Source organism: Podarcis melisellensis, assembly GCF_964234715.1.
Source record: "Podarcis melisellensis genome assembly, chromosome: 3".
NCBI classification, from domain to species: domain Eukaryota; kingdom Metazoa; phylum Chordata; class Lepidosauria; order Squamata; family Lacertidae; genus Podarcis; species Podarcis melisellensis.
In genome coordinates, this window is record NC_138530.1 from 115,267,491 (window position 1) to 115,282,126 (window position 14,636).

A 14,636-nucleotide genomic window follows, 5' to 3' on the forward strand; every position below is an offset into this window, starting at 1 on the left:
AGGTTGGTACAGTGCTCTACCCCCCGGATAACAGTTGACTACCCTCCCACAGCAGCAAGAGCAGTCCAGAACTCGATAGATTTCGAACGTCTCTGCAACTTCCCGTATGAGCACTATCCACATGTGCTGGACAGTGGTGTGGAAGAGGAGCCACAACGGGGTAGTGGGATGTCTTAATATGGTAACCTCATCAAACCCCAGTTGCCAATAGCCAAGGAGCACGCCATCTCTTACCACCGGCAAGACGAACCAGTCGTAGCAGAGGCCAGCAGGCCAATAGGGTTGGTATGGTTCGGTAGGGTCAGGGCAATAAGACATAGAGCAAGTCAATAAAGAAAATAAGAGAGAAAAGAGAAAGTCTTTGTAACTGTCCTTGTGATGATTAGTCGCAGGATCTCGTTGCCCGTGGCCTAACGCTTTTTCCTGGTAGCGTCAGACACAAGGTGATGATCAACTTCAGAGGGTCAGCGGGATTTCTTTTGCAAGTCCAGACACCCTTCTTCAGATGCGTGTGATGTACCCAGGGGATCACCTCGACTACTTTCACTGCAGTTGGGGATGAGGGGGCTGTCACTCAGAGGGACTGGTGAACCGGCTCAGCGAGACTGCCACGGGACTGCAGGTGTACGCTTGAGGGAATACCTGGAAAGAGAGCAAACACACACAACAAACACAGGGATTGCACTTGTTCTTGGGTGATGTGATCTCCCATCTGCCCAAACCGGCGGGGATGCCTCGGACGAAAGGGGTTGGCCTGCCATATAGAAGTTCAAAGGGCGATAGTTCTCAGTCTCTTGGTTGGCGCACAGGGCACATTTTGGGATATAGAATATTCTCCCAAGGTGCGCCTTAGCAGCTGGGCCTCCCAAATGGGTGGGCTCGTGGTAATTCTTTACAATTGTGCTGGCCAGATGTTGGGGCACAAAAACACGGCTGTCCGGTCCTTCCTGGAGCGTTGCTCCTTCTTGGCTGGTCCACTGCTGTTCATCAAGGGTGTAACGTGGTTCCACATCGTCTGGAGTGAGTTCTGGTACCAATATCAAAAGTCCTGGTGGTGCCTCTAAATTGGCTGGAGAACAAATGTCTACGTTGGGGGCGCTGCCTGCGGGCGCCCCTCCCATCCAATTCTTCACCGTGCATAGAGATATCAGCAAGGCGGTCGTCACTGGAGGGGATCTTCAGGATGCTGAGACACAGTCCAATCTGAAGCAGCTTTCTTATGTGGTGGACCCAAGGGGTGGTGCCAGCGACCTTCACAGCTGTGGGTGTGGAGAGCAGATGGGCCCTTCCAGCACGGCGGCAGTGGTGCCTGGGACCGGTCTCATCCACACCACGTCACCTGGCTCAAACTGGTCATGCAAGAAGTTCGGGCCTGGGTTGAGAGAGAAAATCTCGAGAGAGAGACTGTACATAATTGTTCAATTCCACATCTTGAGCAGGGATAGGTGAAAGCATGCACACATAAGGAACCGGTCTCCCAAACATCACTTCAAAAGGGTGACAAGTGAATACGTTTCAATGGGAGGCTACAGACTCTAAGCAAAGGCAAGGGCAACATGGACACCCAATTAGACCCTGTTTCTTGCGTCAGCTTGGATAGCTGATTCTTTAAAGTCCTGTTCATTCTCTCTACCTTTCCAGAACTCTGGGGTCTATAAGCAGTATGCAGCTTCCAGTTGATCTGGAGCGCTTTTGCCAGTCCCTGTAGGACTGCATGAACAAATGCTGGTCCATTGTCAGATCCTATGGACCTTGGCAATCCATAGCGAGGGATGATTTCCCTAAGCAGGCACCTGGTTACTTCAAATGCCTTTTCAGTCTTTGTTGGCCATGCTTCGGCCCTCCGGTGTAGGTGCACACTGCCACCAGCAGGTAGCGGTGTAGTCCACAACGGGGTAATTCAGTAAAGTCCACGACAAGATCTTCCATAGGTGCCGTTCTACTGTGCTGAATCCCTGGGGGAGCCAGTGGTCCGGCTCTGGGATTATTCTTTTGACACAGCAGGCATTTCCTGGAGATCTGGGCTGCCAGTTGGTAGAGGTGGGCTGTATAGAAGCATTTCTCCAGCTGCTTGGTTGTAGCATCTGGTCCTATGTGGGTTGAATCATGGTATCTCTGAGTAATCTGCCGAGAAAGGGACTCTGGAATCCATATCCTGTCATCAGGGGTAAGGTACCATCCTTCTTTGGACAATGTCAGCTCCTGAGCATCTGCAGTGTCCCTTTCCTGCTTCGTGTAAGCTGGCATGTCAGTGGTGCTTAAAATTTCTTCTGGGACCAGTGCTCCAATAACCGAGGCGGGGGCCAGTTCTTGGGCTGCTTCCTTGGCCACTCTGTCTGCCAATCGGTTTCCTCTGGCCACTTCTCCTGGTCCAGTCTTGTGTCCATAACAATGGATAACTGCCACTGCATCGGGCTCCCATACAGCATCCAGAAGGTTCAATAAAGCTTGTGGGTGGGCCACCTGGCTTCCTCTGGAGGTAAGCAAACCTCTTTCTTTCCATAAGGCTCCATGGGCATGTAAAGTCAGGAATGCATACTTAGAATCTGTATAAATGTTTATCTTCTGTCCCTTTGCCAGGCTCAGGGCTCTGGTGACTTGGAATTTTTAACGCGGATGTAGTAGTAGCATCTGACATTTCCTCATTTTAGCCTGGGAGAGGAAATAGGTGCCTTTCGGCAGATGGCACGCTGATTCTTTCCTAAGCGGCCTCGCCCTCCTCTTCTTCTAACGGTGGACCTCCCGTCTTCAGGGCCATCAACTTCTTTGCCTGGTACTTCTTTTTCTTCTGGGTCTCTTTTCCTCTCTGATTATAAGTGGTTTGGGCTATTTTCTAACATCCATTTCAGGGTGTGGCCCATCTGGATTTTTCGGCAAATATCGGGCGCTGCCTGGGCTACAAAAGCAGTTTTTATGATAGGGGCATTGGCAGCCTCATCTGGGTCCACAGGAGTATACTGGCGGTAGGCTTCCTTCAGCCTCTTTAAGTAGGCTCCAGGGGCCTCCTCTGTTCCTTGTACTATTTCTCTGGCCTCCACGAAGTTGGTGAGTTTTCTGGCTGCCCTCCTCATGCCATTTAAGACATTCTGGCAATAAATGGTGAGAGTATTTTGCCCTTCAGTGATCTGATAATCCCAATTCAGTGTATTTTCAGGATATCCTGCTGCAACAGCTTGATCTCCTGCCCCCTGCGCTCTCATGTGTGCTCGGACTTCAGCATGAATTTGCCTAGCCTCTTCTGTAGTTAGCAGGGCATCCATCAAATATTACACATCATAAAAAGTGGGGTTGTATGTTTTAAAAAAATTCCCTCAAACAGCTTAATGATTTTGGCAGGGTTTTCCTCAAATGAAGGGTTTTTGGTTCCTCCAATTACAAACATCTGCACTAGAGAAGGGACATGTTGAACTGTATGAGTTCTATTGGGCACCACCCCATCAGGTCCCGCGGGGGCCAGAGGGTCATACACTCTATGGAGAGGCATCACTCTGGCCGCGCCCTTCTCCTGTGCTTTATGTGCCCTATGGAGGGTCACTCTTTTCACTGCTTTCCCCACTCTTTTGTCCACGGGATTGGGGCTGGGCCATCTGTTCCCTGTGGCGGGGGTGGTGCCAGGGCTGTTGCCGGGGCATAAGGCGGTGGGGGCATTAAAACTTTATCTTCTTCCTTCTCTGAATCCTGGAGGACTGGGGGGTTGTCCTCCTGTTTTCCTGACTGAGCAGATACTGCTGCCTGAGACCTTTTGGCAGCATGACTTCAGCCAGGAGGGGGGGGTTCTTTTCCATATTGGTCTTCCATGTGGAAATGTAGGGGATTTGATCAGGGTGGACATTCAAAATGTTCTGATATAATGGATTAATGAGTTGCAAATCAAGGGTCCCAGTGGACGGCCAATTTGTTATTTTGGGGTGGGCCAATCTAATTTACACAATGTCCTCGTCCTCCCCTCTCATTAGCTTGAATCCCCAAAAGCATTTCAAAGGGGTACTTTTACTTTGGCCAGAACCCATTTCTTCCAGATCCTTCGCTACTATTCACAGTAAAAATTCTCTCACACTTCACACACAACAGACCTACAATTGCTCGGCCAAGGGGACACTAAGCCCTGGCCCACACTTGACAATTCAGTCACTGGAGTATCTTGACATGCAACATACAACATACAAAACACACCAATATAATTTCAACACACTAAACACACCAAAATAACTTCAGCATGCAATACACAAAACACACCAAAATAACTTCAGCACGCAATACACAAAACACACCAAAATAACTTAATTTCAACATGTCACATGCTACAGTTTGTCAGAAAATGCACAACCCTACAATCGCTCGGCCAAGGGGACACTAAGCCTTGGCCCTCATTCAACAATTCATCCACTGGAGTATCTGACACACAACATGTCAACAAAACACTCAATTCCCTCTGCCCCATTCCCTTTCCCAAACCTTTACCAATTCCTTTCCTGGTGGCATTCTTACTGCCGGGCACTCTACTGCCAACTACCAGGTGAGGCTGATCAGGCCTCTGGCCCTTTCCCTCGGGCCCCTAGCCCTTTCCCTCGGGCCCCTAGCCCTTTCCTTCGGGCTTACCTTTCTCCGCTGCGGACCTGTCCCCTCGGCGCCGTTCTGTCCTCTTGTTCTCCCTCAACTAGATGTCTCCGCTCCAGGACGGTGTGGCAATCTCCCCCTACAAACTGGCAGGGTGTGCACCGGAAATGCGAACGCCGATTGGAGCTGTTCACCTTGGTTGAGCCTGGCCCTCCGGTCCGTATTTGGGGAGGGGGCTGATCCCGGACGAGCCCCCAAAGAAATGAAGCCTTTTTTACCTAGGGATCCATTAGCCACGCCATCCCCTGGACCTCGGAGGGAACAAAAGTACCAGGAAAGCAAAATCTTCTTTGGAGAAAAAGAGTTTATTGAGATCTGAGCACAGAGTCAAGGTCTGTACTCAGAGACAGCCTGCTAGTTAGTTCCTAGAAATACTGGCTGTAAAGCAAGACACTTCAGCAGACTTTCTTATACCCCCAGACTTCCCCAATCGGCTAGCAAATATTGCTTGCTTAACACATTTTATTGCTTGCTAAACATTCCTGTCTTTCTGCTAAGCCAAGCACTCCCTCCCACCTCCTTGTACACGTGTCTTCTTTTGCTAGCTAAGCATTCCCTTCGTATCTCTTCTTATTCTTGCATTACTAAGCAGAAGTAAAGTAGGAAACATCTTGCTAGTGGTTTTCTCGGTTAACAGCAGTTTTCTGGCTAGGCAGGAAGCGACCTTCTGACCTGTAGCTAGCATCAGCAGTTTCAAGTAGCTGGTTAGGCAGAAAACGACCTCCTGACCTGTCTGATTTAGACTTTTGCAAGCAACTGCAATTTTGGGCTGTTTTGACCATCCTAGCAGAGTGCAGGAATTTACTATGTGTAGATAATATTAATGATTAACCGTTCCCCTCTCCCTTCATTACATAGCTTTGAATTCTCTCAGGAAGCAAATCAGGCCCTTCTGTCTTTCCATCCCCTTTCCCAAGAATGGCTGTCTTGTGTCTCCTTTTATTATAGGCACACACCTTTATGCCATCACATCCAGCCAGGTATGGACATGTGTGAAGACATGCTGCCTACAATTCACCTTCCAACTGTACTGTTGTGTATTGAGTCAAAGGATTTTATATCTGTATTATTATTGTCTGTATTTGCGTTAGGGTAAAGTAACTGCCTTTTGGTTCCAGAGGGTACAGCTACTATTGGTTCATTTAAGCTGCTGTATTTGGATCCTCTGTCTTATTGGTTTCCTCCAAAAGGCAGGACTGTGATTGCCTGATATTGTTCCCTCCAAAATGTATCCTTTCTAGCTTGTTCCCTGTCCCTATAAATGTAGCTCTCCCCTCCTCAGTCTCGGTCTTGTTTGCTTGAATAAAGAAGTGTTACTAGAGAACTGTCTCCAGCATATTATGTCAAGAGAGCTGAAATCAGAAACCCCACGTCACAACATGTACCTACAGCAGCTACTTAATAGACTTGGCTAGGAACACTTATTTAACAAAGAAACCTCCTTAAATCCTTCCTTGGAGGTTTTTAAGCAGAGGCTGGATGGCCATTGGTCATCTATGCTTTAGCTGAGATTGCAGGGAACTGGACTAGATGACTCTCGTCCCAATTCTATGATTCTGTGGTTTGACTATTTTGGCAGTCCCCTTTTTCTGCAGACTCAAATCCTACAGCTATAAAACCACAGATTTGGAGATCCCCAAAAAACCATTTAGTCTAACCCCAACTTCTCACAATACCAATGAGTACTGCCACAAAAAGCAATATACATCTGATGCAGTGGACTCTAGCTAACCAAGACGTGCTGTAATAATTCTCTTAGCCCTGAATGTACAACAAAATTTCTTTTTTGTTTTGGGTACTTATATTGTACATGGTTTCTATTTCCTCTGCAACTCAGTGGCTTTGAGAGGGATTTCTAACAGCTTCTCGATAGCCCCACCTGTTGCTAAGATATGAAATAATAAAGAACAGGTGAAAAAGCAATGATTTTCCATTTGCTACTTATTTGGGAGGAGTTTGTTTGAGTATCTATCAATCTACGCTTGGAGCGCAGAGGCTTTATTTCCCTACGCAAGGAAAAGCTAAGCTGCTCCTGAGATTTTGCAGAGCGTGGAGAAAGCATCAGTCAGAAACCAGACCAAGAAAAGGATGAAGTGCTGACACCATCTGAGCGTTCTGCCATGCTTGAATTTCCTCCGGATGCTCTGTAGAGAGGCAAATCGAGAGCTGCCTGCAACATGGTCTCAGCCAACATCAGCAGTCCTGCTGGACACCAAGAACAGAATACAGAGGTATGCAGCAAGTCCCTGTGCCCACTGCTGCCCATGCACACTCTCATCCCAGTGACAGCCATATGTTTGGCGCTGCTGGTTCTTGGCATAACAGGCAATGTCCTGACCATGGTTGTGACAGGTTGCTCCCGGGATCTGCGCAATACCACAAGCCTCTACTTGGCCAGCTTGGCTGTCTCTGACCTGCTGCTGCTGCTACTTGGACTGCCCCTGGACCTGTACCGCCTGTGGCACGCACAGTCCTGGGCGCTAGGTTCACTGCTGTGCCATGTGTGGCACTGGTCCGGCGAGGCGTGCGCCTACTGCTCCATCCTGCATCTGACGGCCCTGACGGTTGAGCGCTACATCGCCATTTGTTTCCCATTGCGGGCCAAAGTCCTGGTGACCCAACGGCGCGTCAAAGCTCTGCTGGTGGGACTCTGGGCCTTGGCGCTGCTCACCGCTGCCCCTTTTTTATTCCTCGTGGGAGTTCGACGGGTTGGCAATTTCTCCAGCGACATCGATGCCAGGTATGAGTGTGCCCCCACAGACCATGCCCAACAGACAGGGCTGCTGGGCACCATGCTCTGGGTCACCACCAGCTACTTTGTGCTGCCCTTCCTTTGCCTCTACATCCTCTACAGTTTGATTGTCAGGGAGCTTCAGCGGGTCAACAAGACGCATCTTGGCGGGGCGTCATACCGAAACCACCAGCAAACAGTGCGCATGTTGGGTGAGTATTGGGAGGGGGCATTATGCAGTCTGGAGGGTGTGAGGAGAACAATGCCGTAATGCCTCCATGTCCAAGTCTCCATGGAATTTCCCCTATGCTCATAGAATGCAGTAGAGCTATCCTGATTCTTTATAGGCGCCAAAAGTAAATGGACACGGATGCCTCCACCCAAAAGAGTGCCTAGAGCATCTCGGGGTACCCGGCCACGGTCACCAGCCAAGTGTGTGAATGAGTGTTTAGCAAGAAGCTGTTGCATGGCTCAGAGTGCTGCGCTGACGTTCCTAGAAAATAAAAACTCACCCACAGCCCTGAAGAAAAGCCCTTTGTTGTAAACACCAAAGAGATTCCCACAAAGACCCCCATGCATTGAATTAACGTCCCATGGAACACACAAAGCTTTTGCCAGGCATCTTCTCTACCTCAAGTGGAAGCGAGTTCCAGGGACATTTATAAATCAGAGAAAACTGGTGTGGTTTGATTGGGGGGTTTTTTTTGGTAGTAACTGATTACAAGCATAAAAGTTGAATACAGAGAGCAGGCAAGCAGATGATACCTGTCTCTCAAGCTGCACCAGTTCCTCTGAAGCATGTACTTGACCCCACTCCCTGGCAGGGCTGTAGCTGGGGGGGGGGGTGAGGTGGGCCCCCGCTGGGGTGCAGGCGATGGGTGTTTGTGCAAAATCGGCTTAAAAATATGTCCATAAATATAAATATTGATTGTTGCCTCATAAGAAATGGTTTTAAATAGAGGGTGAATTGGATGGGTGGAGGTGGTGGTGGAAGAGGCAGAAAGAAGAGCTAATTTGTCTGTGGCTGTGGGGCGCAAGCTGGACGGTTCTGCCATGGGTGCAAGATCAACTAGCTACTGCTCTGCTCCCTGGCTCCCCATCATCATCACTTTTAATTTGTATACCGCCTTTCTATCTTACAATACTCAAGGCGGTTTACAAGCTGAAGAAACAAATAGCGTACACCTTATAACAATCTAATGCAATACAAAAATGTACTAATAAAACATAGCTCCCCAGCTTCTTACCAACAGCAAACAACCTCTAAAACTAAAGTGTTGCCTGTCTGCTTCATTGCTCGAAATCGCCTCTCTTTGAAGCCTCAGCTGGGGAAAGTGGAGCATGTCCAAAGTAGACATCCACTAGCCATTTGACACTGTCTTGATTTTGTTTGCAGAATCACCTTCAAGTCCTTTAACTATTGACTAATTTGCAACCTATTTAAAAAGTAATCTCTTCTCATGATACCAGCCAAATCTTTCAGGAGGAATTGTGGAAATATAAATTCAATAAATAAAAAAATCCCATAAATAATAGTGGGGAGACTAAAGCACCCATCTCCAAAGATACCTGTCCACCTATTTACAGCTTATGGGCTGTACCCAATCCCGCAAGGATTCCCACGATTAAACTTCCCCTCCCTCCACTCCCCCAGTCACCTCCCAGATCTATTCTGGGGGTTCTCCCAATCCTTCTTAGGGAGAAAAGAGGAAGGGGAACTTTCACTGTGCAGACAGAAGTCCTTATGTCAATGGGACAACTTCATTGCCTCCAACTCTCTCTCTGTAATTTGTAATTTGCTTACATACTGCTGATGCCAATTACAGTGGTACCTCGGGTTACAGACGCTTCAGGTTACATACGGTTCAGGTTTCAGACTCCGCTAATCCAGAAATAGTACCTCGGGTTAAGAACTTTGCTTCAGGATGAGAACAGAAATCGTGCTCCAGCGGCACGGCAGCAGCGGGAGGCCCCATTAGCTAAAGTGGTGCTTCAGGTTAAGAACAGTTTCAGGTTAAGAACGGACCTCCGGAACAAATTAAGTACTTAACCCGAGGTAGCACTGTATATTGCAGGCACCAGTAGCAAGTAACCCTAACCCTAACCCACACAAATTAGCCCTGATCTGATTCCGAAAATTGTGCTTTCCTGCCTTGCTGGACGATTCTAGCCCTGTTCAGCAACTGCATTCTGTGTGCCAAAGAGCAATCCAAATATTTGAAAACAAGTGTACTTCTCACCTACTTTGAGCAAGCCCATTAGGGCAGAGAGTAATTCTTTCCTCCTTTCGCCCCTCCTCTTGCAGTTGTGGTGGTCCTGGCTTTTGTCGTATGCTGGCTGCCATTCCACGTCGGGAGGATAATATACACCCACTCAAAGGATACCAGGATGATGCATTTCTCGCAGTATTTCAATATTTTTGCATTGCCGCTCTTCTACTTGAGTGCAAGTATCAACCCAATCCTCTACAACCTCATCTCGAAGAAATACAGAGCAGCACTTTATAAGCTACTAGTGTCTCCCAAGTCTGCAGAAAGGGCTTCTACTATTACTAGAGAAACTGTGAGCTACCCAGAGACGAGTGGGTAGTTTAAAACATGGGTAGGCAAACTAAGGCCCAGGGGCTGGAGCCGGCCAATCACCTTCTAAATCCGGCCCGCGGACGGTCCAGGAATCAGCGTGTTTTACATGAGTAGAATGTGTGCTTTTATTTAAAATGCATCTCTGGGTTATTTGTGGGGCATAGGAATTCGTTCATCCCCCCCCCCCTGCAAAAAATATAGTCTGGCCCCCCCACAAGGTCTGCAGGACAATGGACCGGCCCCCTGCTGGAAAAGTTTGCTGACTTTTATTTGCATTGCTTTCATTGATATACTTTAAAGCAGATTTGTGAAAATAAGGGTAGCTCATGGTTAGCTTTCCACAGGGCTGGCCCACCCACGAGGCAAGGTGAGGTGACTGCCTCAGGTGGCAGGATCCAGAGGGGCAGCAGATCCAGCCTCCAAGGAATGTGTTGCCTGCAACTGCTGCCATCTCCTCAGCATCGCCCCCTCCCATGCCATCCCTTCTCAGCAAATAGGAGGTGCTGCTGATTTCCTCCCACCCCAGTGAGGAAATGGCGAGGGCTGCTCTCTGGGGTCTCCAGGGCTCTGCCCCCCCCAGCATGATTCAGAGCAGGTCCTTTTTCTCCCACAGCAGCCTTTGATTCCCACTTCAACCACTGGATAAGGTTAATTTGATCCCACCCTCCATCCTTGTTCCTGATGTAGATCTTTGCTCACCCCTTCTTCCCTGGTGGGAGGACGCCATTTTGTGGAATTTATCCGTAGGATGATGCAGGCAAAACCCAGACCATGACCACGGGTACAAGAACAATGCCTCAAATGCCCTCCAATTTACCAGCAAACTATACTTTGTCTTTTCCCCTGCAAACCAGGATTAGAAACCATGGACTGATCCTGGTTTGTAAAGCAAGGGCAAACCATAATTTCTCTGGTCAGTCCAAATGGCAAGCTGTGATTCATTCAAATTTAAGATGTCGGGTGGGGGGTGGGAATTGGAGAATGCAAAAATGGTGTGTGCATACTTGAGATTCCTCAAGGCTTGTTTACCTAGTCGCATCATTGAAAAAGGCCACAGTTCAATATTATGGCATGTGCTGTGCATGCAGAAGGCCTCAGGTTTTAGGTCCGGCATCCCCAGGTTTTTTTTATAAATAATTTTTATTAATTTTCCAACACAAATATACAATTTTATCAAAATTTCCACAAATTTGGTTCCTTTTGGACTTCCTCCAGCTTCTCTGGCAATCATCCATATTTACCTCTCAATTACGCATTCCTCTGTTTATATTGCCATTAAACTTCCCTCCCACTCCTGTTTCTTTTTAACAATATATCTCAACTTTCACAGTGCTTCTTGAAACCCCGCCAATGTTGTTTGCACATCACATATTCTTTTCAGATATTCAACAAATTTCCCCCAGTCCTCGATGAACTTTTGGTCTCGAAGATATCTAATTTTTCCGGTTAGTCTGTCCAGTTCTGAATAGTCAGTCAGCTTCAGTCTCCATTCTTCTATTGTCGGTATTTCCTCTTGTTTCCATTTCTGGGCCAGTAGAATTCTTGCTGCTCCGGCATCCCCAGTTAAGAAGGAAGTCAAGGAGCAAGTAAGATGAACAACCTCTGCCTTGAGACTGCCAGTTGTATGTGAGACAACATTGGGTGAAATGGACAGATTGTCTATCTCATAAGGTAGCTAAGTTGCCTAATTTACTATCTGGATCACTCCATCATCTTAGTATAATATTTGTGGAGCTTTATATTGTGTTGCAGTAAGTTGCTGTAGTGATTCATATAGTAAAATAGGCCTTGTACCAGACAGATATTTTGTTGGAACAGTTGCACAGCTACTGCTTCTAGGTTTTGTTAGCTGATATCGAAATGAATCAGGACCATTTTAACTGGTTTTCACATTGTCACAGTTTCTATTTTAAGACACATCCTGCAGAAATTAGAGAGTTTCTGATATGCTAATTGTAAATCTGTTCCCACAATTTTGCCACTAAATGTTTAGATTTGTAAATCAACAGTACTTGTAGTTCCATCTGATCATGGGAATGCTCTGAGATGTTAGTGAAGTGTTAGATTCCAGGCAAGAAAATGGTAAAATTTTATCTGTCCTAGAGTATGGCCAGTACATTGCTACTGCCAAGCAGGTCTGGATCATAGCTGTCAACATTTTCCTTTTTTAAAGGGAAATTCCCTTATTCCGAATAGGATTCCTTGCAAGAAAAGGGAAAGGTTGACAGCTATGGTCTGGATCCTGTCAGCACTCGAATGGCTGGCCACCTGAGAATCACATGGAATCACAGAATTGTAGGGTTGGAAGGGATGCCAAGGGTCATTTAGTCCAACCCCGTGCAATGCAGGAATCTTTTTGCCCAACATGGGGCTCGAACCCAGGACCTTGAGATTAAGAGTCTCTTGCTCTACCAACTGACACGGATGCTGCCTTGTAGGAATTGGAGAGAAATTCTATTGAGTTTGCATTCAAACTTCACAAAACCACACTTCTATTGTTTCTACTACACGGACCAAAACACAACCATTCTTCAGAAGTCACATTCTTCCGATGTTGCAATACTTACCAGTCAGGTAAAGTGTATAAAAATGTGCATCGTAGAGTGAAGTGTACATAAGCATGCAAATATTCGTGAAAATTGCATACCAGAATGCATGATATATGGGATTATTAATTTTTTTGAAAATGTGCCTATAGGAGACATTGGCACTAAGATGCTAATGAAGTTTCAATAGGACCTATTGCAAATTGGTGTAGAAATGTGGAGAACTCACCTTCAGGTTGGAAAAGTGAGAACTGAGAGGAATCAAATATGACAGATTGGTCCATCCCTAGTTATGTGCTGGGCGAAAGGTAAGATATAAATATTATGAAAATGAAGGTTTAGCTGCTGCTAAACCTTCAAATCAATGACTTAGCTCCCTTGTCATATCTTATATGGCTTCTTATTTGAGACACACTTAAAGCAGAGTTCTGAAGTTAAGTTCTTGACTGTGTCACCCGCAAGAACAGGGGCAGATGACTGCAGCTGAATAAATACAAACTTAATGGTGTGAAACCACAAAAAATTGTTATTGTTGTTATTGTTATTATTAATTCTAACACCGCTCCCTTTTAAGAGCTATGGGAACTTTAAAGAAACACAGTTTACCTAGGCAAGTTGCTTTCATCAATTTGCCTTGCTGTCCATTACATAGAAAGATTGGGAATGAGCTGAAAAGCCTGGTATATTGGGAGCAGGTTCATTTCACTCAAAATGTGAGTAATGGGTAATAACCTTACTGCATGGAGCTTGACTGTTTTTGTGCTATCTTCGATGAAGGCTTAATTGTAAAACAAACACATAGGCAGGAATCCATAGTAACATAATGCATGATGGTTTGGGGTATAAATGGCATGGGGGCAAATCTTGTCACCTTTTGAAATGGGAAATGCTATCAGTCCAAACATAAAATAACTTGGTAACCTAACTAAAAGAAGAAGGGTAGCTCGAATATTACAAAAGGAGAAAGCTGACACGGTATTTTTGCAGAAAACACCATATCCCTCTGATCATACAGGTCAATTGCTTTTTTCAACTGCCAAGCTATTTGCCACCATTTTAGCTAAAACGTATTGGCACATATTTTGGTCATGTTCTTAAGATAGTGAAATTTTGTGGAAATATAAATGATGAACCATTAACAATGTTATTTGGAAATTTTAAGGATCTGGTTTAACCAGGAGATGTCAAATTGACAATACGTCAGTTAATTACTAGTACAGGAATATGTTGTGGGGATGGACATTTATTCATCTAGGAGACTAGATGTAGTCCACTTAAGTTATACTCAGAGTAGACCCATTAAAATCAATTGGCATGACTAACTTAAGTCCATTGATATCAGTAAGTCTACCCTAAGCACCAGTAAGTTGGACTCAACTCTCAAAGTTGACTAATATTGACTAATATTGTATGAGTGAAGGAAGGAAGGCAACTTGATAATTTATTCATTTAAAAATGAAGCATTTTTGTTAAGTATAACACGACACAAGAAAACATTCACCCTTTATGTTATTAGAAACAATTTGGAGAACAATTGTTTATATCTTTTTGCTTGTGACTTATTTGACGACTACTGCTGATGCTGCTTGTTTGTTCACAATGCAATGTTTTCTTTTATCTGTAAAACAAACCAATAAATAAAGATGCCAAGCTACTTTGCTGCTATTTAGCTAAAAGGGGGCTGACAGCACCCTTTCACTGACTTTATGCCTGATTGAGAAATGGCAAGTTCAATCCAGAAATTCATGGAAAACATCTATAAAGGGCTATTGGTCAGTGATGTTTCAAAGTTGTTTGCAGAGGAAACAATCACTTACCTGAAAGAAGAATGTTTAGATGTTACTGAAAATCTTAAGAGGACTGTGTTTCTATGACTGAGGTGCAAATGGATGTGGACTATTTTCCTTGAACACACTAGAACAAAGTGAAGAACTATTATCAGCTGTGAGTGGGTGCTTTTTTTTGCTTCTTACTACTACTACATTGGGACGTGGGTGGTGCTGTGGTCTAAACTACAGAGCCTAGGGCTTGCTGATCAGAAGGTCGGCGGTTCGAATCCCCTCAACGGGGTGCGCTCCCATTGCTCGGTCCCAGCTCCTGCCAACCTATCAGTTCGAAAGCACGCCAAAAAGTGCAAGTAGATAAATAGGTACTGCTCTG

General features: G+C 45.9%; 3 protein-coding genes and 1 long non-coding RNA gene across 5 annotated transcripts in view; 1 reads left to right on the top strand and 3 right to left on the bottom strand.

The window, feature by feature from the left end:
• Positions 1-2,258: 2,258 nt before the first annotated feature.
• LOC309366593 lies at positions 2,259-4,183 on the bottom strand. Its single transcript, XR_014166808.1, has 2 exons — positions 4,065-4,183; positions 2,259-4,030 (listed from the first exon to the last, which is right to left on the bottom strand). It is a non-coding gene; the product is annotated as an uncharacterized lncRNA (long non-coding RNA).
• Positions 4,184-6,645: 2,462 nt separating this feature from the next.
• On the top strand, positions 6,646-10,115 carry MLNR (motilin receptor). Its single transcript, XM_081904716.1, has 2 exons — positions 6,646-7,560; positions 9,654-10,115. Exons 1-2 carry the CDS (start codon positions 6,795-6,797, stop codon positions 9,935-9,937), a joined length of 1,050 nt encoding a protein of 349 aa, XP_081760842.1. The 5' UTR covers positions 6,646-6,794; the 3' UTR covers positions 9,938-10,115.
• Positions 10,116-11,465: 1,350 nt separating this feature from the next.
• LOC309367269 (uncharacterized protein) overlaps positions 11,466-14,636 on the bottom strand; it is a 47,674-nt gene continuing 44,503 nt past the window's right edge. Inside the window, exon 5 of the mRNA XM_081906694.1 lies at positions 11,466-11,478. The gene's annotated coding sequence lies outside the window, so the exon portion shown is untranslated. The remainder of the gene's footprint in view (positions 11,479-14,636) is intronic.
• LOC309367239 (uncharacterized protein) overlaps positions 13,900-14,636 on the bottom strand; it is a gene marked incomplete at its 3' end in the record, with an annotated part of 45,985 nt that continues 45,248 nt past the window's right edge. For both annotated transcript variants that reach the window (XR_014166954.1, XR_014166955.1), the window contains exon 5: positions 13,900-14,390. The remainder of the gene's footprint in view (positions 14,391-14,636) is intronic.

Excerpts from the sequence above, each read along its gene's own strand:
- MLNR (XM_081904716.1), top strand. The coding sequence starts at position 6,795 with ATGGTCTCAGCCAACATCAGCAGTCCTGCTGGACACCAAGAACAGAAT. Across the intron at positions 7,561-9,653 it reads GCAAACAGTGCGCATGTTGG|TTGTGGTGGTCCTGGCTTTT; the intron begins GTGAGTATTGGG and ends CTCCTCTTGCAG.